Raw genomic sequence first — 24,744 nt, 5'->3', positions numbered from 1 at the left:
TGGGCACATGAAAGTCGCATATGGTGAAGCTTATGGCATCAGTAGCAAAAATATGGCAGAAGCACGTTCCCTAGAAACTGGTCTTCGATGGTGTATCAACAATGGCATCAAGAATCTAGAAGTTGAAATTGATTCCAAACTTCTGGTAGACTGGATACTTAACAATATTGATACACCATGGAGCCTATTGAACAAGCATAAAAGAGATGTTTCAACAGTTGGACAATTGGAGTGTTCAACATTGCTTTAGGGAAGGGAATAAGGTCGCCGACTGTCTTGCCAGTTGGATCTCACATCACCAACTGCTACCAAGGGAAGCTAGAGGAGAAGTGAATATGAACAGGATGGGTGTACCATCAATTAGAATGAACACCAGGAAAAATTCCTTCTCCATAGACACAGACTTGGATACATTCTACTCTTTTGATGTTCCTTCAAGTAATTCTGGAGCTGATTTGAAATCCTACTTTCTCATAGAGTGGTGATGTCCCATTCTGAGTAGGTTCCTCTCCTTTTGTACAGTTGATTTAATTAATAAATAAAAATTTAATCAAAAAAAAAAGGGCAGTCCGGTGCACTAAGCTCCCGCTATGCGCAAGATCCGAGGAAGAATCTGACCACAAGGATCTAATGTACGCAGCCTCATCTTACATTTCTGCAAGGGACCGTTTCCAAGGCTTGAACCCGCGACTTTCTGGTCACATGACAACAACTTTACTTGTTATTCTCCAAGGCTCCCCTTCAGCTCCAACATTATACTTCTTCCCAACAAAGCTATACGCATAGATCGACTCCACATAGCATAGTTTTGGGAACCTGTTAATCGCGGAGATCCCACTAATTGTTAGGATCAATTTGCTTCTACACTCAATATAGATCTGTGGAGAGGATGAAAGAAAAGAGAGATTTCTTGAGGAGAGAGAAATCCGTTTACGTGGTAACATCCCGTGGGTAAACTCCACAACGGACGGGCTATTTATCTTAATGATTCGGAGTTTGTACAATTACACAGAGAAAATGAAAATAAAAGGTACAGTGCCTAAAATTGGGGTTGGGGCTCCGCCCGAACCCCGCCTTCGGGTGGGGGCTCCCGCCCCCCACACCCCGAAGCAACCTCACCGCGGAGGTTGAACCGCGTGAATATTAATATATAATCAGTACGTTACATATTAATGAGGCTCCACGCCTAACACTAATTACATCAAATGCATGCAAGTAGAGGGGATGGTTGTGATATATATAGGCAAGCTTGAGTTATGTCCTTAAGGTTTCAAACACTCATCAACAATAAGGTAAAAAACAGATAATCAACCAACTAAGATTTCCTTTTGGCAGAGTTTATAAATTTAACTACGTGCATCCAGAAACTACTGATGTTCAAATTTTGTATAATTTACCACTCTTAATGTTTTCTAATATTAACACTCTAACATATTTCATATAAAACAGAAAAAGAGCAATGTGAGGCAGCTTGAAATTTTGTGGGTTTAAGTCTCAGCCCGTACGTCCAGCCCTATTGTCATCCCTACTGTAAAATTAAGGTAAATAGAATAAAGCATCTAGTACCCTACTCCGGAACTAAGATCAAATTTGCTATGACACACTTCAACTTCACGGGGTCCTATTATCCCCGAACTAAATTTTAGCATATTTTTGTCAACCTTTTAAGCTGACGCGTGACACCTTTACGTGGGCCCCATTTTTCATGTAATAAAGGTGTCACATCAGCACAAAAAGGTGATCAAAATACGCTAAAATTGAGTTCAGGGTAATAAGACCCTTGTAAAGTTGGAATGTATCGTAGCAACTTTGATCATAATTTGGAGGTAATGGATGCTTCTCTCTATTAAATAGATGGTTAGAAATCAGTTTTCTCCTTACCAAGATAAATGAAACATCTTTTTTACTAACTTCCAACACCAGAAAATATATGGGAAATTCTTTAACCTTTTCTCATTGAAAAAACAGTTCCCACATAACAAACATTTTATGGATTCCTTCATACTAAGCATGCAGAGAAGTAAAAATGTAGAAGAAAAACAGCAAACTTAAAATTTGTAAGTTAGGCAAACAATATAAAAGACAACCTAATAAGGTTTTTAACATTGTAGCATATTTGCACAAAGCTAAAGCATAAAACTAATATACTAAAGAAGGTAGCTGCATCCATCAACTTAAAGAGCCAACACCAGCTCAACGATTTGAACAAGATGCCTGCAATGCAAAAAGAAAAGTTTCAGAGATATATCGCCATATACATAAAGAATATGGACACACTTCAATAAATTCTAATTTCGTTTATATATAACCTATCATGAAGAAAGGCGGGAGAGAATTCTTTCAGACAGAACGAAGCAAAAATATGAAAATCCAACAACTACTCACCATTAGCTCGCCGTTGCAGATTTGACTCATCCTTGCATGGCATCATGCATTGTTCAACCTCCTACACTAATGTGGAAAAAACCATTAATTAGCAGAAATGAAGCAAACTAAATGATGCAACGAAGAAAGGCGAGAGATAACTTCAATCACAACTAGTTTCCTTTTTGTTGTTTCTAGACATTACCAAGGCTGTCGAAATTATCTTTAGAATAGGATCAACATCCTGTAATGAAAAGGATGTTCAACATCTCTTTCTGGGCTTAACTATTAAAAGAAAAAGAGTACAACTCACATTGCCTTCCCAGCGAAGGGACTGAAAAGAGGGTAATCAGTGCGAAATTGCTGAGTGTGCTTCACGGTGACATCTAAAGAGGTGTAGTTTTTGTTCACGGAGAGGGAGGCCATTGTAAAACAGCCGGCTTCACGCTGCTTGCGAGTAAGCGCCAAGAGATCTCGATTTGGCAGGGGAAGCAAAAGAGTAAGAACAGATAAGTACGAGCCATGATTGTGCCTGAGTGGGTATATTTGAGGATGAAGGGATTTAGATCGGAACCATTTATGTAGATCCAAATCATAACCGTAAAGCCTAAGATCATAGGTGAAGTAATATAATGTTCGATTGAGTAAGACTGGACGTGTACAAGCGACAGCAGTGTCTAATGATCGACCGGCGGACAGACAACGTTCGAGACCCAGTGGAACACGACCACGTCGATTCTGTAGAGCCACAAAGCTGAAGTTGTCTTTGGAGGGGTGTCCGTGTTCGACCACCACACTACCGGCAGAGGTATCCGCAATCAGCATAGAACCCTCTTCGAAGGAATAAAACACCTGCTCCTCAATAATATGCTGATGATAATGGTATTCCATTTTTTCAATGTCAGAAGAAGGGAGGTAAGAAAGTTTCTTCGTCAAGGTCGTAAATTTCACCAGATTTTTTCCAATTATCATCGGCCATGTGCTGTTCAGGGTTGAGGTCATAGCCAGAGACGATAGATATCTTTCTACCAGTGGCAACGAGGATGGGAGTGTGACGGGGAATGTTCAAGGTAGTTAATTTATCCCAAGAGGTAGGGTCGTCATGATGAATGTTATGCTTAGGCAGACACTTACAAACTTCGCCATCGATAGCTCCTCCAGCCCAGTAGATGTCGTCATCCATAACATCCCCAGTCTCCTCTGATTCCATACTCAGCAAACGATAGAAGGGCAACTGGTGAAATTGGTTGGTTTTCCTCCTTGTTTTTGGTCGTCCCATCATCAACAACCAATCGATACCACATATTGTATTCTTTGTTCTCACCATATAGATAAACCACACTCCTCTCCTCCTCATCCATGTTCTTTCTTTTTCTGTTGATGGCTTGGTGTTACTGATTAAAGTTATGTACGTATTAATAATTATGCAATATTAATAGCAGATGTATTAGTTATGCCGATATTATTAGGGTTAGGGTTTTGGTGGGTTAGGTCGTTGTTTGTTACTGATTAGAGTTATGCACGTATTAATAATGTAGATATTAATACGAGATGTATTAATTATGCAAGTATTATTAGGGTTAGGATTTTTGTGGGTTAGGTTGATGGTTGTTTGTTACTGATTAGAGTTATGCACGTATTACTAATATAGATATTAATACGATATGTGTTAGTTTTGCATGTATTATTAGGGATAGGGTTTTGGGGGGTTAGATCGATGGCCGTTTGGTTACTGATTAGAGTTAAGCACGTATTACTAATGGGGATATTACTACGAGATGTATTAGTTATGCGAGTGTTGTTAGGGCCAGGGTTCTTGTGGGTTAGGTCGTCAATGGTTGTTTGTTATTGATTAGAGTTATGCTAGTATTAATAATGTAGATATTAAGGGGAATGTATTAGTTATGCTGGTATTATTAGGGTCAGTATTAGGGTCAGGTTCTTGTGGGTTAGGTGTATGAGTAAATCGGGTTGATGATAAAGGGTATAGATGTCATTTAACCGAACCGTCTTCTTTTTTTTTTTCGTTCCTTTTATAACACGTCTTTCTATTCATGGTAGTATAAGGTACGTATTTAAGAATTTCTTCCATTTCACTTTCAAAGGGATTAATATTACATTTAATCTCTTAAGTTATTGGTAAATTTTTATTTATTCTTAATGATTTACTCCACCCATCTCATATTTGATTACCTAATTACTAAAACTATGTCTCGAAATGACTTATCTATTTATTAATGAAACGGAGAGAGTATGATTTTATTATTTTTGTCCATCTTTATTTGTCTTTTATTTAAAAATACACCTTCAAAAAAATATAGGTAACTTAATTTACTAGTGCATTATTTAAATATAATAAATTTAATGCTTTGTTAAGTATATTAGTCTTTAGACACCAAATTTATTTAATAGGAACAATAAAATGGATCAAAATAATAAATTAATTATTAAATATAATTCTAAATTTAACGTGTATTATTGAGCATTATTTATTAACATCGTGAGCAAGGTACAAATAAACAGAAGAAGTAAGACATATTTCTTTTAGTTCCTTTTTATATGTATAAAGTATGGAGAAGGCATACGACAAATTAAAGTCCCTAGGGAGGTTCTTTGGAGATGCTTAGAGGTGAGAGTAGTTTCGGCGATGTACATCATAGCTATTAAGGACATGTACGATGGAGGAAAGACTCGGGCGAGGACGGCGGGAGGAGACTCAGGGCATTTTTCGATCGAGACAGGTTTGCGTCGGGATTGACTCTTAGCCCGTTTCTTTTTGCGCTGGTGATGGACGTGTTGACACGAAGTATTCAAGGTGAGGTGCTGTAGTGTATGTTATTTGTGGATGATGTAGTCCTGATTGATGAGATGCGGGATAAGGGGGGTGAATGAGAAATTGGAGGTTTAGAGGCAAACCCTTGAATCTAAAGCGTTCAGGTTGAGCAGGTCCAAGACGGAGTATTTGGAATGCAAGTTTAGTGACTCGAGTCAGGAGGACGGTGTGATGGAGAGGTTGGATTCTCACGATGTTTGTAAGAAAGATAGTTTTAAGTATCTGGGTCTATGATTCAGGGAAATGACGAGATTGATAAGGATATCACTAAACATATTGGAGCAGGTTGGATGAAATGGAGGCTCACCTCGGGAGTGTTGTGTGATAAGAAGGTGCCCCTTAAGCTTAAAGGTAAATTCTACAGAGCGGCAGTCCGTCCGGCCATGCTGTATGGAGTGGAGTGTTGGCCAGTCAAAAACTCCCATATTCAAAGATTGAAGGTGGCGGAAATGAGAATGTTGCGTTGGATGTGTGGCCTTACTAGAGGTGATAAAGTTAGGAATGAAATTATCCGGGAGAAGGTGGGAGTGGCCTCGATGGAGGACAAGATGCGAGAAAGAAGGTTGAGATGGTTTGGGCATGTGATGAGGAGGGGCACAAATGCCCTAGTTAGGAAGTGTGAGAGGCTAGCTTTGGATGACTTCAGGAGGAGTAGAGGTAGGCCAAAGAAATATTGGAGGTAGGTGATTAGGCATGACATGAAACTGCTTTAGATTACTGAGGACATGACCTAGACAGGAAGGTGTGGAGGTTGTGGCTAGGTGTTAGGAGAGTTTGGGTGTGGTTAGGTGTTAGGAGAGTTTGGGTGTGGTGGGTGTATTAGGTCTGTGAGTGCATGTTACTATTACATGGGTATCCATTTTCTGTTTCCCTATTCCGTATTGTTCGTATTCCTCTTATTTCCTATTTCTCTGATACTTAGGGTTATTATTCCTTATCTCTTATCTCTGTTATGCTATACGTCCTGTTCCATGTCTCATTACGACCTTGAAATATTATTCTCTATCTTGAGCCGAGGGTCCATCGAAAATAGTCTCTTTACTTCCTCAGAAGTAGTGGTATGGAATGCATACGTTTTAACCTCCCCAGACCTCACTTTGTGGGAATATATTGGGTTTGTTGCTGTTGTATATTATCCTCAAATTTGAAGCAATAATACAGCAACTAACATAAAAGGTAACCAAATGGTGAAAGGATCAATAACTTTGAGAATTTGATTATTCACAAGTAAATTAATGAATCAAAAGTGCATATTTTAAATAATTAAAGATTAAATATGTTTAGTAAAATATCATAAGAATAAAAATCCGAATTACTAATAGCTTAGGAACAAAATGCTATTAATTAATTTATTAAATTACTAGTAGCTTTTTCCTATTGAATTAACCAATCAAGAGTGCTTTATAATTTAATAGAACAAGCAATAATTATTGATGTATTATAAAATATATTATATGTGAATGTCTAATTTTTTAGATATAAATCATTCACTATTTATCAACCTGTATGATATTAACTCTAATATCTTTATAACCTTTCCTTTTTGATCTTTCCTCGTTGCTTCACGGCTAATATCATTGTATACCTCTATATTACACTATAAATAAAAGTATAATGATTCATATGGTATATAATACTTGTAAACTTTGAAAACACTTGATGAAAATAAAGATACTATTTTCCACAAAAATCTTCATATCCAAACATAATTTTAATTTTATCTTTGACTTAAAACTTTAAATATTACTACTACTAATTTTTCACATACCAATCAATTTATATATAAATCATTGTTTTTTTTAGGTATGTGAGTTTGGCCTTTGTCCCCCACTCTCTAGAGCTGAACAATAAATAATTGAAAAAGATAGTTTGGCAGTGTCAGGTTCACCACAAGCATATTCTCTATCACTACCAGATTTTTGATGTAAATTTTTATAGCAGCAAAAAGAATTGGGGATTTCTTTTATGTAACCTTGTTGTCTTCATGGTGAGCACTTACTCAACCATTAGCTTCTGTCAAGTTTAATACTTCCCTTATATGGCAAATCTTGAAAAATATGTAATACCCTTTTCATTTTCTAGATTATTAGATAAATTATATTGGTTCTAGTTTGATGTTTAGAATTGAAAATTAGGAAACTTTCTTGAAATTCTGTTTGTAATTTCAAGAATCTTTTCTTTGATAACCTGTTTGGGTCCGCTTTCATGCACCTCGATTAAATATATGGGATACGTGTCACCTCTCACCAGTAACAGATATGGATATATGGTTTAAAACCCCAAATAATCTTGAGTTTTTGCAACCCTTTTATGGATTTTCTGTTAAAGGTAGCACCTTTAGCTCTGTAAAGACTCAGAAGTTTGGTTTTAGGAATTTTTGTGGAAATTGGGGAAGAGGGGTTTGTGTTAGACCCTTGTGGTATGGCTGTTCCCCGGACCCTGTGTATAGTGGGAGCTTTAGTACATCGGGTTTCCCTTTAGGGGTTTGTGTTAAAGGTGGCACCTTTAACTCTGAAAAGCCTCAGAAGTTTGGTTTTAGGGAAGTTGGTGGAAATTGGGGAAGAGGGGTTTGTGTTAAAGCTAGTAGTAGTACACTTTTGGACCTTGTACCTGAGACAAAGAAGGAAAATCTTGATTTTGAGCTTCCTATGTATGATCCTTCGAAAGGGGTCGTTGTAGATTTAGCTGTGGTTGGCGGTGGACCTGCAGGGCTTGCTGTTGCACAGCAGGTTTCGGAGGCTGGACTATCGGTTTGCTCAATTGATCCATCGCCGAAATTGATATGGCCTAATAACTATGGTGTTTGGGTGGATGAATTTGAGGCCATGGATTTGTTGGATTGCCTTGATGCCACTTGGTCGGGTGCTGTTGTTTATGTCGATGATGATAGAACTAAGAATCTTGATAGACCTTATGGAAGGGTTAATAGGAAACAGCTGAAGTCGAAAATGATGCAGAAATGCATACTAAATGGTGTTAAATTCCACCAAGCGAAGGTTATTAAGGCGATTCACGAGGAAGCTAAATCGATGCTGATTTGCAGTGATGGTGTGACTATTCAGGCAAAAGTGGTTCTTGATGCAACTGGCTTCTCTAGATGTCTTGTTCAGTATGATAAGCCATATAATCCTGGGTATCAAGTAGCTTATGGCATATTGGCGGAAGTGGAGGAACACCCCTTCGATACAAGTAAGATGCTTTTCATGGATTGGCGAGATTCCCATCTTAATAATAGTATAGAGCTGAAGGAGAGAAATAGAAAAGTTCCAACTTTTCTATATGCCATGCCATTTTCATCTAACAGAATATTCCTTGAAGAAACATCTCTTGTAGCTCGTCCTGGATTACGTATGGATGATATTCAGGAACGAATGGTGGCTCGTTTGAATCACTTGGGTATAAAAGTTAAGAGCATTGAAGAGGATGAGCGTTGTGTAATTCCGATGGGAGGCCCCCTTCCTGTAATACCTCAGAGAGTTGTTGGAATTGGTGGTACAGCTGGTATGGTTCATCCTTCAACGGGTTATATGGTAGCAAGGACCCTCGCTGCAGCTCCTGTCGTTGCTGATGCAATAATTCAGTACCTTGGTTCCGAGAAAAACCATCTAGGTGATGAGTTATCGACATCTGTTTGGAAAGATTTGTGGCCCATAGAAAGGAGACGTCAAAGAGAATTCTTTTGCTTTGGTATGGATATTCTTCTGAAGCTTGATTTATCCGCTACAAGAAGGTTTTTCGATGGCTTTTTTGATCTAGAACCCCGTTATTGGCATGGCTTCTTGTCATCTCGGCTGTTTCTTCCTGAACTCATGTTTTTCGGGCTGTCCCTTTTCTCTCATGCTTCAAATACTTCTCGAATAGAGATAATGACAAAGGGAACTCTTCCTCTGGTAACTATGATAAACAACTTGTTACGGGATGCTGAATGACTTATCAGGGATCTTGTTCAATTGTACATCACATATAATTGCCATAGTAACTATTGTGTTTGCCATTTTTCTTTTATCCTCTTTTCTTCCCCTTTCACCGAGCTCGTAGTGACTTAACCAAGGGAGACACTGCTAAAATGTCTGCTGATGAGAACACTGGTTTAGCTAGAGCAGCAAGGACCGTGATGTAAGAGTTCCCGCAGGCAGAATGTTTAGCGATCTCTAAAATTACCAGAGATATGGAATGAAGTGACGCGGAACTTTTTCTTTTCGTTGTGTCTCTGTATGAAGACAAGCCTGTATGTTCATGTTTATATACATAAGTGACTTGCAAGTTTGTGAAAGTTTAGTGTAATTGCAGTTCTAGCATGAGTTGAATGTACTGAAACATCCAAAGGATGGATAAAAATATATATATATATATATATATATATAACTTCTTTAAGATATCTAATTTCCCTTTCTTTATAAACGATGTTCAGTTCAGCTTGGATGCACCTCAATTCATTTTTGCAATGTTGCGTCATCAAATGCGTCTACTTTGAAGAACTTTTAGTTCGTAGCAAGACACCAAGAGTGTCATAGTCAAATACATTTGACGGATGCTCTTATTACACTCGTAGTCTCTGAAGGAAGAGAACCAACTATGTAGCATCTAGATCGAGAATTCAAGTATTGTATATGCCATTAGTCTGATCCTTTGTAGGAACTACCCGTAATAACGAACTTGCAAAATGAATCGGTTTATCATAAAGCGATTCGTCGATCCTGACCTTGCTTCACCTTATAAATTGTTATTTGAACAAGTATAAATTGTTATTTGAACAAGTAAAAGTTGTCTTGGGGCGAGTGGGGATAGCATTTCTCTTTTGTATGTCCATGGAGTTTTGAATAATCCAAACGTCTCAGAGATAGATAGAGAGGTAGGAATTTCTCGAACGAACAGCGATGGGCACGGGCGTTGTGCCGTGGGTCAGTTTCAAAGTGGGGAGCGAAGAAACACAAGAAGAATGATTCATTTCGATCGACAATTTTTTTCAGCCCATATTAGATAGGTGTATATAATAATACTTCAAAAAACAAATGGTACATATATAATATGGTGAAGATACACAAGCTCAAAATCTTCAGTGCTGAGCTGTGGCAAGTACAATTGGGAACCCCTCACACCCCCACACCTAAACATAACAATCCAAGAATCAAAAATGTTGAGTTATGTTGCTCAGACTCTTCAAAAATGCCATTGAATACGTGTCGAATACTTCAAAAGTAGTGCATTTTTTAAGGATCCGACAGGTGTGCAACCACATTTTTGGAGAGTCCGAACAACTTAGGTGTTGAGGGAAAATTATTGCCATGAAGTCACTTTCATCATAATTCTTGCCCCTTGTGCAATGAGCAGAAAACAACACATCACACATAAAAAATAGTAGTAGTAATGATGATAATAGTAGCAATGATACAACACCTCTAATCTTAGATCATATTGAATTGGACAACAATGACCTACACACTTGATGTAATATTCCAACTCATGAACTATGACAATTATCAAGAATTGACCTAACATTTTGTATGTTTTCCACAAAATATATTTTTCTATATTTCCAGCAAAAAGTAAGTTCCATTTCCATCTTATCTACACTGCCTCTTACCAAAATGTGGTGCAGATACTAATTTCTTCAACAAAGTTTTCAACCTTTTGGCACCCGTTCCGGGCCTTAAAACGCCATATTTCTCACCCTGTAGATTCAAACAACCTCGTTCATCGTCATTGGAGCACCATCCTCCGGCTGAGAAGTACTGGCCGTTTCGTCTTCTGAGAAGATCGCGGTCAATTTTGTTAAGGACAGGGTTGTTGTTCTTGAACTTCCGGGCGAATGGCCTGTTGCTTAAGACCATTCTTCTGTAATCCTTCGGACCTAGGGATCTCGGGTGTTGTTTCGGGGGGATGTCCCATGTAATGTAGTGAAGATCATGGTTCACTGTGGTGTTCTTGTATTCATCGGAGTTGCATATGACTGTTTGGAAATAACCCTCCGGAGATGACACGAAATTTGCATAGTAGAGAAGTAGAGTTCTTGGAAGGTTTTCCCAGCCTATTATGCAGTATTCAGCAAAGGATCTCGACAATATTGTCCAAGCTGAACCTGTAAACAGATATCATGTTAGTAGTTCTTAACAAATTTTGACAACATAGCAGCATAATCCCACAAGTAGGGGTCTCGGGAGAGTAGTGTGTTCTCCTACCTTGAGAAAAAGGTCAAGAAATTGTTTCTGATAGACCCTCGGCTCAAGTAGAACAAATCAAAACTCAAGTATGTAAAGCAAATAGAGTAATAGAGACGTCATACTGAAAACAATGGAGAAGAGAACCATAGCAACAAATAGTTGTTAACAAACTTACGTGATGAAACTAGACACAATAACGTCGAAAAATAGAGAATCACACATGTCCGTGCCCAATTCATCAAGAAACTGACAGGAAATGTCAGGTGTGGTTTAGAGCTTAAATTATATATAACGAAAGCGTGAAAGAACTTTTACACTATCAAATCACCAGTGAGATAACAAGAAGTTTAGATCATTAGAATGCGTGATCGGCAGGGGCGGACCTAGGTTCAAAAATGTGGTGCTCCGGCACTGTTAAGCCCGACACAAAATAGATACAAGTATATAAGAAATGTACAATAATTGGTATAAAATAGGGAAAAAAAAACACCCATGAAACCAAGAAGATAGCTGGGCGCTTTGATTTCGAGGTGGAACCTTAAAGCTTTGGGTGTTAATATGTGCGTTTGAACCTCCCAAGCACCCACGACCCTTAAATCCTAAATCCTGGGTCCGACACTAGTGATAGGTAATCTTGAAAATAAGATAAGTTATTGATATAACAAGTTAAAATTCACCAAGATTGTAAAAACTCTCTGTATCGTCATTATATATAAATTAAACACTTTATACTTGTCATATCCAGTCACGCGGATCTCATTATACACATCTATATATAGAAGTAGAGATGAAAAATGAGATAAAGATCATAGTAAAATAAATTGGAATTTCTCAAATCTTGAATATGTACACAATTTTGAGTCTTATATATACATAAATTATATCAAGATAGGGGTAACGTCTGCTTACGCACCACCCTCTGCATACCCCACTTGTGGGATTACGCTCGATACGTTGTTGCTGTACAATTACACACACAAATACAAAAGACAACACAATCAAGGTGCCATCAAATCAATGTAGAAATTCCTACTTGAACAAAATGTCTCTTAAACCAAGTACAAAGCGTGTGGCTAATGACATTAACATTTGCATTTTCTTGATAATGTAGCTCAAACCTAAGTTGCTCGACCTCTTCAAAAATATCTACGGGTGTGTGTCGGATCCTCCAAAAACAGTGTATTTTTGAAGGATCCAACATGGGTGCGGCAATATTTTTGGAGAGTCCGAACAACTCTGGCTCAAACTATTTTTCATAATCTTTTAATGCATTTATTGTTACGTGTTGCTCAGCTTTTGCCTAATGGTACTCATTTGTCTCTCCGGTACTTAAAAAAAATAGAGGTGTGTATCGGATCCTTCAAAAGCTTTGCATTTTAAGAGGATCTGATATGAGGTGTGTGCGTGACAATAATTTTTGAAGGTCCGAGCAACATAACTTATTTTATGATTATCTTGGGTGTCACAATTCAAGATTGGAGGAAGCCGATTCGTGTAAATGCCACAATATTTTTAGAGGGACCCAAAATGTATGTAAATTTTAACGATTCGACACGAGGGTGCAACAATATTTTTGAAGTATACAAGCAAACCTAACATATTTTTCTAGGTGATATTAGTTAAATGAAACCTTACCAAGCAAGCAATAAAAGTACCAACATGGGCTGTGGTGCAGTGGATAGCGCTGCTCCACCCTTAACCAGAGGTCGAGGGTTCAACCCTGGACATAGAGAAAACTCTGTTGGGAGCGCTATCCTCGAAGGAGGCCATACCCGAAATCCAAATTAGTTGGACTCCAATACGAGTACCACACAACAGATTGGGAAACCCAAAAAAAAACAAAAAGCAAGCAATAAAAGTAAAAGTTCTTTAGTCACTTTTTTTTTGTGGTCTTTTGCTATCTTGAGGAGTCACATCTCACATGTAAGGTCTTTCATTTTTTGTACTTTATATTATAAAGTAATCTCTTAGAATTTTTGGAGCCACAAATAATGAATAAAAAATATTAAATGAAGATAAGGTAATAAAATAATAACCTGTATATAACTTGAAAGCAGTTGGAAGACTTCTTTGCTTGATAACCCACCAAATCTCTGATTTGTTTAGTGTGTAAAGACCTGGATCTATTATAATTGGCTTTCCTCTCTTATTCCTAAAATAAATTAAGAATTTTTTTTCATTGATAAGTACCATGGAATATCATAAATAAACAATTTAAAATGATTTAACGAACAAAAATCCACTAAAATAGAGTTGAGGGGTAATAGAACTCCCGTAAAGTTGACATGTGTCGTAGCAAATTTGGCCATAGTTTTCGAGTACTAGATGCTTTATCTCTTTAAAATTTGTAATTTTCATTTGACAAAAAAGGACTTACAATTTCCAACCCATATGGCTAGTGTGTTGAACAAAGTTTAGATTCCTTGGTAAATCAGAGAAGGCATGGATCAGATCTGAAACCAATAAAAAAAAAGAGAGTTAAAATATTTTGGAAAAAAATAATTTTTGAAGGAATTCATAGATTTTGTATAAAATAAAACAAACTAAAGTAAAGTATTTTTCTTCACCAAATTTTGAGAAAATTAAATGTGAAGGAATCAAGGAAATTCCTTTTTTTCTTCTGAAAAAAAAAACTCAAAGAATCAAGAATTATCATTACATAAACAATTCTTACCTTTTAATTAAAAAAAAAAGTAAAGGATTAATCACTTTAATTTATCTCTCAAAAACCAAATGAAGAATGATAAAACAATATTTTCTTCACAAAAAAAAAAAACAGAAAATTTGAAGATATATAAATACAATCCTTTTTTACCACTTAAACCCCTCAAAAGAAAAATAACAATATTAACAATGTACGAGAAAAAAAAATCATAAAAAATCTTAGTTGATTGGCTCAAGTGAAGTTTAGAGTCTATAACTTACCATTTTCACTTAAAAAATACTTTAAAAAATTGCAATTTTTTTTAAAAAAAAATAACATTGATTGGCTAAGTGAACTTTAGATTTTATAAATTACCATTTTCACTAAAAAAAATTATAATTTCTTGTCAAAAAAAAAAAAAGAGGCACTCACCATACCATCTTGAGTAACTAAAGGATAATCAGTGGCACTAAGATTAATAAACCAATCCCATTTAGCAATCTTCAAAAGCATAGACATTGCATGTAATGTATTAGCAAGCATAGTTGGTCCTCTATATGTAACTAAATTTGGTTTTCCAACAACCCAAACATTATTAATTTCTCCAAAAACATTATTCCCACTCACAAATCTTGAAATCTCTTGATGTTCATTTTGTGGTGCATTTAAATCCAAGTGGATTAAGTAATAATTAGCAGGATGGTATAGTGAGAAAAGAAGTCTTTTTAGCTTTGGTACATCTCCTTTTGAAGCTGAGATTAAGTAAGCAAATTTTATAGGGTAAGTGTTGGTGGTGTTTGAGATTATGAATGTTTTTTTTGGCTTGAAAATGGTGATGGGTGAGTGGGAAAATTGGGTGGGGATGTAGATGAGGATGAGGAGAAGTGAGGTTAGTATAATCAAAGAGAACATGAAAATCTTGATGCCCATTTTCAAGATTTGAGGTGAAAGACGAAGAAAGTTTGGAAGTTTGTGAAGTGAACAAGCTTAAGTTTGTTGTTGTGGTAGATATGGAGGACACAAAGTAATGGGTGCCTCTAATATTGGGTAATTTGGGTTGGGGGGATGGGGATGGGGTAATTAATAGCTGTTGGTGACAGGGGCAAAGATAAAGTTTGAAGTTTTTTTTTTTTGAGAACTCAAGGAAACTCGAAGCCACTACGACCTCTGCCACAACTTCGATTGTTATTTTGTGTGTATTAAATAAACTCCTTATTGTATAATCGCTCGTAGAATCGGTGGATTTGAAGTGGGGTGGGGATAAGGTAGGCTTTTAAAGTTAGGTTGGTAGAATAATTTCAATTTACATGAGTTGTTTGATTCAATATAAAATTTTAAAAAATTAAAAATATTTTTGAAATTTGAGAATAGTATGTTTGGTTTGATTAATGATTCAAAACGTATGTGTGTTAAGAAATTATTAAACATATTTAAAAGAGAAAAGACATCTTTTTCTTCTGAACTTATCGTCACAACTTACTTTAGCACTTAAACTTAATTTCCGTCTATTTACCCCTTAACAACTTTCAAATGAATTAAATCCCCCCTATAACTGACGTGAAAAAAAAAAAAAAAAAAAAAAAGAGCGAGTGAATTTTTATTTTTAAAAAAAAGACTACTTTATTGCTATTATTATTATTATTATTATTATTATTATTATTATTATTATTATTATACATACATACATACATACATATCTATATACATATATATATATATATATATTAAAAGAAAAATGTCTTCATCTTCTTCATCACTCCCCTTTCCCACCCCACGCCCACCCTCACCCCACCCCCAACACTTCATTTCTTCATCTTTTTCATACTCCCACCCCGGTTCTTCGTAATTCCCTTCATATCAAGTCCTAATTAATTCAAAATTTTATTTTTTGACAATCAAAAAGGGTTCAAGTTTGATGAACAAATTTGATTCTTGGCCAAGAATTTCATGTCATGCGAATATCATTTATGTAATTTTTGAATTTCAAACGGTTTATTTCATTTCTGTAGACATTTTTGAGTAAGAAATTGAAAAATTAGAAGTTTTGGAATTTTGAGATTTGGTTAATGTGAAAGAATTTAGATTTGAGATTTTGTGTATTGATGTTTTTTTGTCATCATGTACTTGTATTTAGTTGATTGATGGATTTGCTCAAACTAATTCAAGTTAATTTTGTATTTGATGAAAAAAAAAAAATCATTAAAAAAGCTTGTGATAATAATGAAGGAAATCGAAAAAGTGGTGTTTTTATGTGAAGAAAAAGGAGGATGAGGAGGAAGGGGAGGGGACAGGGACGGGGGCTGCTGTCTAATGAAGAAGTAGAAGGAATTGGGGTGGGGGTAGGGTGGGGGTTATGAAAGAACGAAGGGGGTGGAGGTTGTGAAGAAGAGGAAGGAAGGGGGGTGGGGTCTATTTTATTTATATAAAATATATTTTTTTTATAAAAAATATACTCTTTTAAATATATATATATATATATATATATACATAAATAGTATATATAAAATATATAAAAAGTTAGTGTGTGGGATTATTGAAAAAAAAAAAAAACTTATGTGGTAAATGATATGGCACTGATTTGGCAATAACGTGGCGCGTGAGTAGCGCACTCTCCATCGTGAGAGTGGTATTCAATTTTGAGGGTAAAAATAATTCACTTTAAAGATGTTAAGGAGGTAAATAAACGAAAATTAAGTTTAAGTGCTAAAGTGAGTTGTGGCGACAAGTTTGGGGGGGGGGGGAGATGTCTTTTCTCTATTTAAAAATTAAGTTTATAATTTAATTATTAAAACTTAAGATTGGTATGATAATTCAGAATTCATAAACTTTAACTTTTTAGGAGAAAATGTTCTGTTTCCACCCTAAACTATACGCGAAATTTCTAAGACACATTCGAACTTTATGAGGGTTGTATTACCCCTAAACTAATTAAAATCGTATTTTTGGCAACCTTAGTATACGTGACATATATGTGTGCCGACGTGGACCTTCAGTGTGTTGATTCACTGATGCGTCACGTAGGCACTAAGATTATCAAAAATATAATTTTAATTAGTTCAGGAATAGTAGGTTCCTACTAAAGTTTGAATGTGTCTCAATAATTTCGTGTATAATTGAAGGTGAATACAAAGCATTTTCACAATTTCAATGGAGAATAATAGCAAAAGGGAAAGGAAGAGTGTAGATGAGATATTTGGTTGGTTTGTTCCTTTCTTAGAAGTGAAGTGTGGAGAAAATGAAGTGAAGAGAACTCCACTTGTCACTTTTTTCTTCAATGGGTTTTGGTATTAAGTCACTTTTGTTAATGATTCTTTAAGGATTAATTGACCAAATTTCCCACCTAATATTGTTTTAAAATCAATCACTTTCTCCTACTTCTACTTCATCCTCTATTTTTTTTTTTCTTGTTAAGTTATTGGATTGCAAATTTTATGGATATTTTTTATTTTTTTTACTTCTCAAAATGTATTCATTGTTTCTGAAAAATCTTGATAAAATATAATTAGGTAATTTAAGAAAAATACATGTGACTTTCAAGAGTTTAGTCAAACATCCTTTAAATAGACGTTCGTTTGAATGTGTGATTTCATTTTATGATCTGAAATCATAAGATGAAATCTATTAATTATAGCTTCCAAGTTTCCCCATTGTCTACCTTGTTCCGTTGCTATTCACGAGCCTACTTTTTTTAAAAAAAAATTAATAACAGTAAAAGCTTTATTTATTTAATATTTTGTATCATTATTGATTTTATTCGTGAAATTTCACTACATTTATTAATATTGTTGTTGTTGAATGCATCATTAGAGAATATTACTGCTAACAAAAGTCTTGTTAGGCATAATAACAAAATAAGTTTCAATTTTGTTTGCTTCAAGTATTGTCAAAACAAATAGTGATGGATAGATGTAGGGAGAGTCTTCCAACTCAAATACGAAATTAATATTGAATCAACAATTATTGCGAGGGATAAAGCAAATTCAATAGGAATTCTTTTTCTCATCAATAACCAAGATCGTTCTCTAAGGTCTCTAGGCAATCACTTATTAAAAAAGAAAGTTATGACACCTATAAGGTGAGTCTAAAAGCAATACTCTTACGCATTTAGTAATATCTCTCGAGAAAATTTGGTTATTAAACCTTTTTAAGTTTGTATTTAGCAAAATATTTAACCCTCTTCAAGTTTGTAATTAGCAAAATGACCTATTTTTATTTTCTCATTTATCGGACAGAAAATAGATCTGTCGAACAGATAATAGATCTGTCGAAAAAATGAGTCATCTCACTAAATAAAAAAACTTATGGTCCATTTAATTAAATAATAAACTTAAAATGTCTATTTAACACAGAATCGTCCACCATTAGCTAGACATAGAGATTGAGAAATAATAAATAATATTATATCACTTAATAAATTTAATGTTTTACGAAATACATTGAGTGATTAATAATATTTAATACTCCCTTCGTCCCAAATTAAGATGACATATTGATTAAGAAAAATAATTAATAACATGCCTAGTTTACCATTGTACCCCTATTAAATAATGTTTACATTTTAATTTGAAGAAAAAGTAATTAATGTAAAGGGTAAAACATAGAAAAAAAATTGTCTCTTAATTAAGGAAAAAAGACAAGTAAAATAAAAAATTAAATTAGGAAATTTGAGACGGAGAGAGTAATAAAGGTAAAATAAATAGAAAAGGATAAATTATCCATTGATTTTTCAAACTGAACACGTATTGCTGAAAATCTATTTTTAGTCTAGTTGACAAGTATTGTTGGGCGAAGAAAGTAATATTAATGTAGGTGTCATTGATTGACATAGAGTAATAAGTGAATGGCTTCGGTAGAGTTGATGTATACTTCCAAAAGTAACCAGAAGCTGAAAAAATGTATTCATTTTTATTGAGATTCAGACGTTTAAATTTGAATAACAATTAAATCTAAATAATAACTAGTTAAGATATTCCCTCTGTACCTTAATCATTCTCTTATAATAATACCTCCAATGTACTATTATAAGCTCATCAAATATATTTTTTGTTTTCTTTGATAGTGAGTCATCATGACTCATGATTCCACTTCTTAAAATGATGCATGACAAATCCCACTAATGGGTGGGAAAGTTTAAAAAATTAAACTTTCTTAAATTTTAGAATTAATTGTATTTTTCATCACTAGTGACGGAGTCAGAATTTTAATTGAGCAGCTTTAAAAGTAAATATATGAATCAGTCGAAAAGGTTCAACCTCTACTATATATGAATAAATAATATATATAATCGTGTAAAAATAGTATAATTTTTCATCGAAGGGTTCGAATGAACCGCTGAAACACGTGTAGTTTCGGCCCTGTTCATCACTTGATTGAAATTACATATATATTTTAATAAACTTGATTAAATGTTGAAAACTTATTGAGAACACAAATGTATTTTTTTTTTTTTTTTGTCTTAATTTATGTGAATTAGCTCAAAATATAATGATTTTAATATTTAATTTTGACTATAATTTTCATATACAAATACTTTAAATATACATTTGAAAATTACACATAAAAAAATAAATTAAATATACCTAGTAATTCAAAATTTTAAATTATTATTATTATTTTTTTAAAAAAAACAAATAATAAATATTTTTATTATTTAAAACTCTAACAATTATGGTAGCTCCTTTACTACCCTGAGACTCATTTTCAATTCACCTGAGAAACTCAGTTGATATCCAAAACCCCAAACCCTAGCCGCCGTCATCGCCGCCGCCATGTTCGACGACGGATTTTCAGCTGAGAAGCTCTTCAACCAAGGCTACTCCTACACATACGATGACGTCATCTTCCTCCCTGGCTTCATCGACTTCCCTACCGACGCCGTCAACCTTTCAACCAAGCTCAGCCGGAATATCGACCTTTCGATACCTTGTGTTGCTTCACCTATGGACACCGTAACGGAAACTTCAATGGCTGTTGCTATGGCAGCTCTAGGTGGTATAGGTATTGTTCATTATAACAATACCATTGATCAACAAGTTGATGTTGTTCGTTTTGCTAAGGCGCATCAATTTCCTTTTGTATCTGAATTGATTTTTGTTAGTCCTTCAGAATCCATTCACTGTGGTGATGAATTTGGCAAATCTCAAACTATTTTTGTTACCGAAACTGGGAGGAACGATTCTTCGCTATTGGGAATCGTGACCAAGTCTGATTGGGAGAGGTTGAGTGATAGTGAGAAGGAAGGTAGGGTTTCGGCTTACATGGAGGTTAATCCGGAGACTCTGCCTTCGAGCTATAATTTTAAGGATGTAGCGGGCTGTATAGCATCTAAAAAACTGAAGTTTGTACCGTTGGTGAACGAGGATGAACAAGTGGTTAATTTGGTTACGGCTGATGATGTGGAGAGAATGAATTCGCTTCCTAAATTAGGTTTACCGTCTTTAGGGAAAGACGGGAAGTTTTTGGTAGGGGCAGCTGTAGGGACGAGGGAATCGGATAAAGAGAGGTTGGAGCATTTGGTGAAAGCGGGGATTAACGTGCTTGTGATTGATAGCTCACAAGGGAATTCGGAGTATCAGATTAATATGATCAAGTATGTGAAACGTACTTATCCTAATTTGGATGTGATTGGTGGGAATGTAGTTACGAAGTATCAAGCTGCGAATTTGATTAAGCAGGATGTTGATGGATTGAGGGTCGGGATGGGATCAGGGTCCATTTGTACTACTCAAGAAGTTTGTGCTGTCGGTCGTGGACAGGTGAATTATCTCTTCGTTAACTTGTTATTGATGGAGCTTGATTTTGTCCCGTTGACTATAGTCTGAATGTTATGTTATGCTTTCGCTATTACTCCCTTCGTTTTGATTTGTTTGTCTAGTTTTGACTTACACTTTAGTTTAGAAAAGTAAGAAAGAATGTACCAAAATGTCCCTTGATCTTGTGGTTTTAAACATATCATGTGAAGAAATAGAATTAAAGAGTTGCCAAAAAGAGAAAGATGCGTTCTTTTTGAAACAAACTGAAAAAGTAGTAAGACTAACAAAATTGTAACGGAGGAAGTATTTGCTATACTCGCTTTACTTCTGTAATTTTCTTTTTTAACTGCTTTGATGTGCGTTATGTGAGCTGAGGGTCTTTTGGGAACAACCTCTCTACCTCCAATAGGTAGTGGTAATGTTTATTTACACTTTACCCTCCCCAGAATGGGATTACTCGGTATGTTGTTGTTCATTGAAGTTGATTTAGTTAGTTAATTTTTCTCTTTGTATGATACAAACAGAGTCATTATCATACAGACATGAGTTTAAGTAAAACGATTGAGAAGGAACGAAGTATGAAAGCATCCATGGAACATGCTGGCTGGACAACTAAATCTATACTTGCTTTCTCTCGTCATCTGTTTCACTTATTTTGATAGGTAAAATTATCCCTGAAACTTATGTTCTTTGTCAATTTTTGTAGGCGACTGCTGTCTACAAGGTGTCATCAATTGCCGAGCAGCATGGTATCCCCGTCATTGCTGATGGTGGAATTTCTAATTCTGGCCATATCGTGAAGGCGTTGTCGCTTGGTGCATCAACTGTCATGATGGGAAGCTTCTTAGCTGGAAGCAATGAAGCTCCTGGCACATATGAATATAAGGTACGACAGGATTCTCAATGTTTTTATACTCTCCCTGCAGAGGTTCGTTCCAGGATACATCTACGGTTGCTTTAGCTGTATGCAGAAAACCTTATTTGACATTGTATTGCCTGGCACATTTCGTCTCCATTTTCAGTAAATATCTGGCATGCAATTTGACTTGGCTCATGGGAAGTTGCTCTTTAGAACATAGTTATTTGTCCTTTTTTTGGGCGGCTATATGGCTGTCTTTTTCATCCATTTCTTTTGCTGGCTGTGCCTGGTATATTGTCTTCCCTCCTGACGATCTTCTGGGTCCCAACCTACGCCCTATTGTTGCCTATCCAACTTCCTTTGATTGAAAATTTTCTGTAGGAGGGATCTAAACTCGGGGCATTATCACCTAAATTATGTATTGAAAAGTTAAATCAACAATACATATCAAGACTGAGAAACAAAAAACTTGAAGCATTTAAATCATTGTTTGTGGTTTATTTTTACAATAACTTTTTGTCGTAACTCAAAATGAAACCAGTACTTGGGAAGCAGTTAGATGTTGAAGGATGAAGATAGAATACGAAACTAAGAAATGGTTTTTGATGGTTCTTAAGATAGCACTCTTCTCCATTCTCTTTACTTTTACCTTTTAAGGATAGGAAACACCACAACATTATTTGGAGTTTGTGTATTAACTTTATTATCAGGGAATACTTCTCATCTTGAAATTGGATGAAATATATCAACTACGAATATCAGATAACGTGTTTGGTTTTTCACTTAATTGTGTTAAAGGCCAAATATGTAGTCCCTCAAAGTTGGCATGAAATGTCAGTTGGTCAGAAGCAATGATTTAGTTTCTAACTAACTTGATTGACTATCATTGTGAGTAATTTGCCATATTTTAAATATATAGTATATTTGACTATTTGGGGGTGTAGTATATCTGGTTTTCTGAGAGAAGTTTGATTATCTCATCTTCAAAGCGGCTTGATTGCAAATTGTTGTAGTGTGAGACTCAATGAACCTTGGTTATTCTGTTCATATTTGCAACGTTCATATTTGCAAGTGTATTCTACTCAAATTTGCCTTGTGCTGCTGTTAACTTTTGTCACTTTTTTGGCAATGAAGAATGGTCTCCGTGTGAAGAAGTATCGAGGTATGGGATCCCTAGAAGCAATGACAAAAGGGAGCGATGCAAGATACTTGGGTGATACGGCTAAACTAAAGATTGCTCAGGGTGTTGTTGGTTCAGTTGCCGATAAGGGTTCTGTTCTGAAGTTCGTTCCTTATACAATACAAGCTGTAAAACAAGGATTCCAGGATCTAGGTGCTTCCTCCATGCAGTCTGCTCATGAGCTCTTAAGATCAGGCACATTGAGGCTCGAGGTTCGTCTCTTGTTGTGTGTTTGTATCTTCTTCCTCAGCCATTGTTACATTGTTGCATCATGCAAGTTTGTGCTTTTCTATTCCAGGTATTCGAAATCTAACTTTAACTCTCTTTCGGGTTCTTCAGGTTCGAACAGGAGCAGCACAAGTCGAAGGAGGGGTTCATGGTCTCGTCGGTTATGAGAAGAAATACTTCTGATTTAGTTGTTATTGTAGAGTAATGTAAGCAATTATTACTTGATGCAAGCCAAGTTTCTTGGTGTTAAACCTTTAAACTATAAATTTCAGGTCAAATCTTGGGGGCTCTACATGTATCACACAAAATTCTCTCTCTGTCCAAAATATTGGGATTTAGCCTTAGGAAAGGAGAGAGAGAGTTTGACGAGCTAAGAAAATCTCGTTGAATGTAGGAACTCAGACTGTGACGACTATTCTCACAAGCTTCAAAGGTTTTGATCGACCCTAAGGGGTACCCTCTTAAAGACAAACCTCGTTATGCTGCTATTAGCTTTTGCGTGATATTCCATCTTTCTCAAGAAGGAACTCCCCTTAAGCTAAGGAGCACTCCTTTCGAAAACAACCTCTCTACCTCTACAAGGTATGGGTAAGGTCTGCGTATATTTTATCTTTCTTAAATCCTATGCGTGTCCAAAAACGTGATGCGAAACCAACCTCAAGGCCTCTGTATATTTTACCTTTCTCAAATCCTACGCGTGTGCTGTGAAACCAATCTCAAGGTCTGTGTATATTTTACCTTTCTCAAATCCTACACGTGTCCAAAAGCGTACTTTTAACTATAAATATAATTTAACTCATAAGTTGGATTGGAAAATGCTTTCCTAACTGGCGCGAATCCGAAATAAATGGTTGAAGGTTCAGTTAGTGGATTGAACCAATATTAGGTAGAAAAAATACTGTCAATGTATTATGTATCTAATAATCAAACAAAATTGTCATTTATTATTTTCTCTTTTTTTTTTTTATAATATTTAAAATTAAAAAGCTCTAAAATATATGACAAGAGAAAAATATATATTCAAAAATTAAAGTATCCTAAAGTATATGATAAGAAAAGAAGTTATAATTAAAATGATCTATAATTCATGCACTTCAAAACCCAATTCATGTACGAAAATTTGATCCTTTTTTGGGCTTATTTTTGTGAGCAATTTTTTCACTTTCAATATTGCAAAATTATCAAAACCTAAATTTCTTGAACAATCAAAATTTAACATTGTGTTATTTTGAAAATTTTTATACATATAATGTAAATATAATAATTTATCTTTTACAATTTAATATATTTATTAATCCCTCTGTTTATTCTTACTTGTTACTGTTTCTTTTTCCAATGTCAATTTGCATAAACTTAAGACAAAATGATCTACTGGACCCCTCTACTATGTCGGTTTTGTAAGTTGGACACTTTTACTTACATGTTTGTCATCTGGACCCTTGAACCCATCAAAAAACAATATTTTGCACCCTTTGACCGTTGACCTTGCCTATGTGGCATTAAAATGGTGACTAGGACAAAGAGAGTGTAGTCACTCGTCTGGGGTGCGACTGGAGGTCAATTTTTGACCAATTTTATATTAAAATAATTAAAAAAATAAAAATAATATTAAAATTTTAAAAAAATTTAAAAAGGGTCCTTTTATTCCCTCCATCTTTTTAAATTTAAAAATATTTTTAAAAATTTAAAAATAATTTAAAATATTTTTAAAAATTTAAAAATA

The 24,744-nt window shown here is 35.2% G+C and overlaps 4 protein-coding genes across 5 annotated transcripts; 2 read left to right on the top strand and 2 right to left on the bottom strand.

Moving 5' to 3' along the window:
• Positions 1 to 2,031: 2,031 nt before the first annotated feature.
• Positions 2,032 to 3,760, bottom strand: LOC107845168. Of its 2 annotated transcripts, none has more exons than XR_001666735.2 (3): positions 2,678 to 3,760; positions 2,386 to 2,451; positions 2,032 to 2,214 (listed from the first exon to the last, which is right to left on the bottom strand). XR_001666735.2 is itself a non-coding variant. In XM_016689420.2 (3 exons), the coding sequence occupies exons 1-2, from the start codon at positions 3,364 to 3,366 to the stop codon at positions 2,428 to 2,430; spliced, it is 708 nt and encodes a 235-aa protein (XP_016544906.1). In that variant the 5' UTR covers positions 3,367 to 3,741; the 3' UTR covers positions 2,032 to 2,214; positions 2,386 to 2,427. The 2 variants fall into 2 exon arrangements, 1 of the variants encoding a protein (XP_016544906.1); XM_016689420.2 differs by having other exon boundaries at positions 2,386 to 2,446; positions 2,678 to 3,741.
• A 3,200-nt stretch (positions 3,761 to 6,960) lies between these two features.
• On the top strand, positions 6,961 to 9,573 carry LOC107843894 (lycopene beta cyclase, chloroplastic). The gene has a single exon (XM_016688307.2). It carries the CDS (start codon positions 7,456 to 7,458, stop codon positions 9,124 to 9,126), a length of 1,671 nt encoding a protein of 556 aa, XP_016543793.2. The 5' UTR covers positions 6,961 to 7,455; the 3' UTR covers positions 9,127 to 9,573.
• Positions 9,574 to 10,546: 973 nt separating this feature from the next.
• LOC107843893 (beta-glucuronosyltransferase GlcAT14A) lies at positions 10,547 to 15,171 on the bottom strand. The gene is made up of 4 exons (XM_016688306.2): positions 14,440 to 15,171; positions 13,736 to 13,811; positions 13,395 to 13,510; positions 10,547 to 11,276 (listed from the first exon to the last, which is right to left on the bottom strand). The coding sequence occupies exons 1-4, from the start codon at positions 14,930 to 14,932 to the stop codon at positions 10,762 to 10,764; spliced, it is 1,200 nt and encodes a 399-aa protein (XP_016543792.1). The 5' UTR covers positions 14,933 to 15,171; the 3' UTR covers positions 10,547 to 10,761.
• Positions 15,172 to 19,412: 4,241 nt separating this feature from the next.
• LOC107843891 (inosine-5'-monophosphate dehydrogenase 2) lies at positions 19,413 to 23,313 on the top strand. Its single transcript, XM_016688304.2, has 4 exons — positions 19,413 to 20,757; positions 21,461 to 21,640; positions 22,748 to 23,005; positions 23,133 to 23,313. The coding sequence occupies exons 1-4, from the start codon at positions 19,771 to 19,773 to the stop codon at positions 23,202 to 23,204; spliced, it is 1,497 nt and encodes a 498-aa protein (XP_016543790.2). The 5' UTR covers positions 19,413 to 19,770; the 3' UTR covers positions 23,205 to 23,313.
• The last annotated feature ends 1,431 nt before the right edge of the window (positions 23,314 to 24,744 follow it).

This window comes from Capsicum annuum, chromosome 10 (genome assembly GCF_002878395.1).
Source record: "Capsicum annuum cultivar UCD-10X-F1 chromosome 10, UCD10Xv1.1, whole genome shotgun sequence".
Classification (NCBI taxonomy): domain Eukaryota; kingdom Viridiplantae; phylum Streptophyta; class Magnoliopsida; order Solanales; family Solanaceae; genus Capsicum; species Capsicum annuum.
This window is presented reverse-complemented; position numbering and strand designations above follow the sequence as displayed.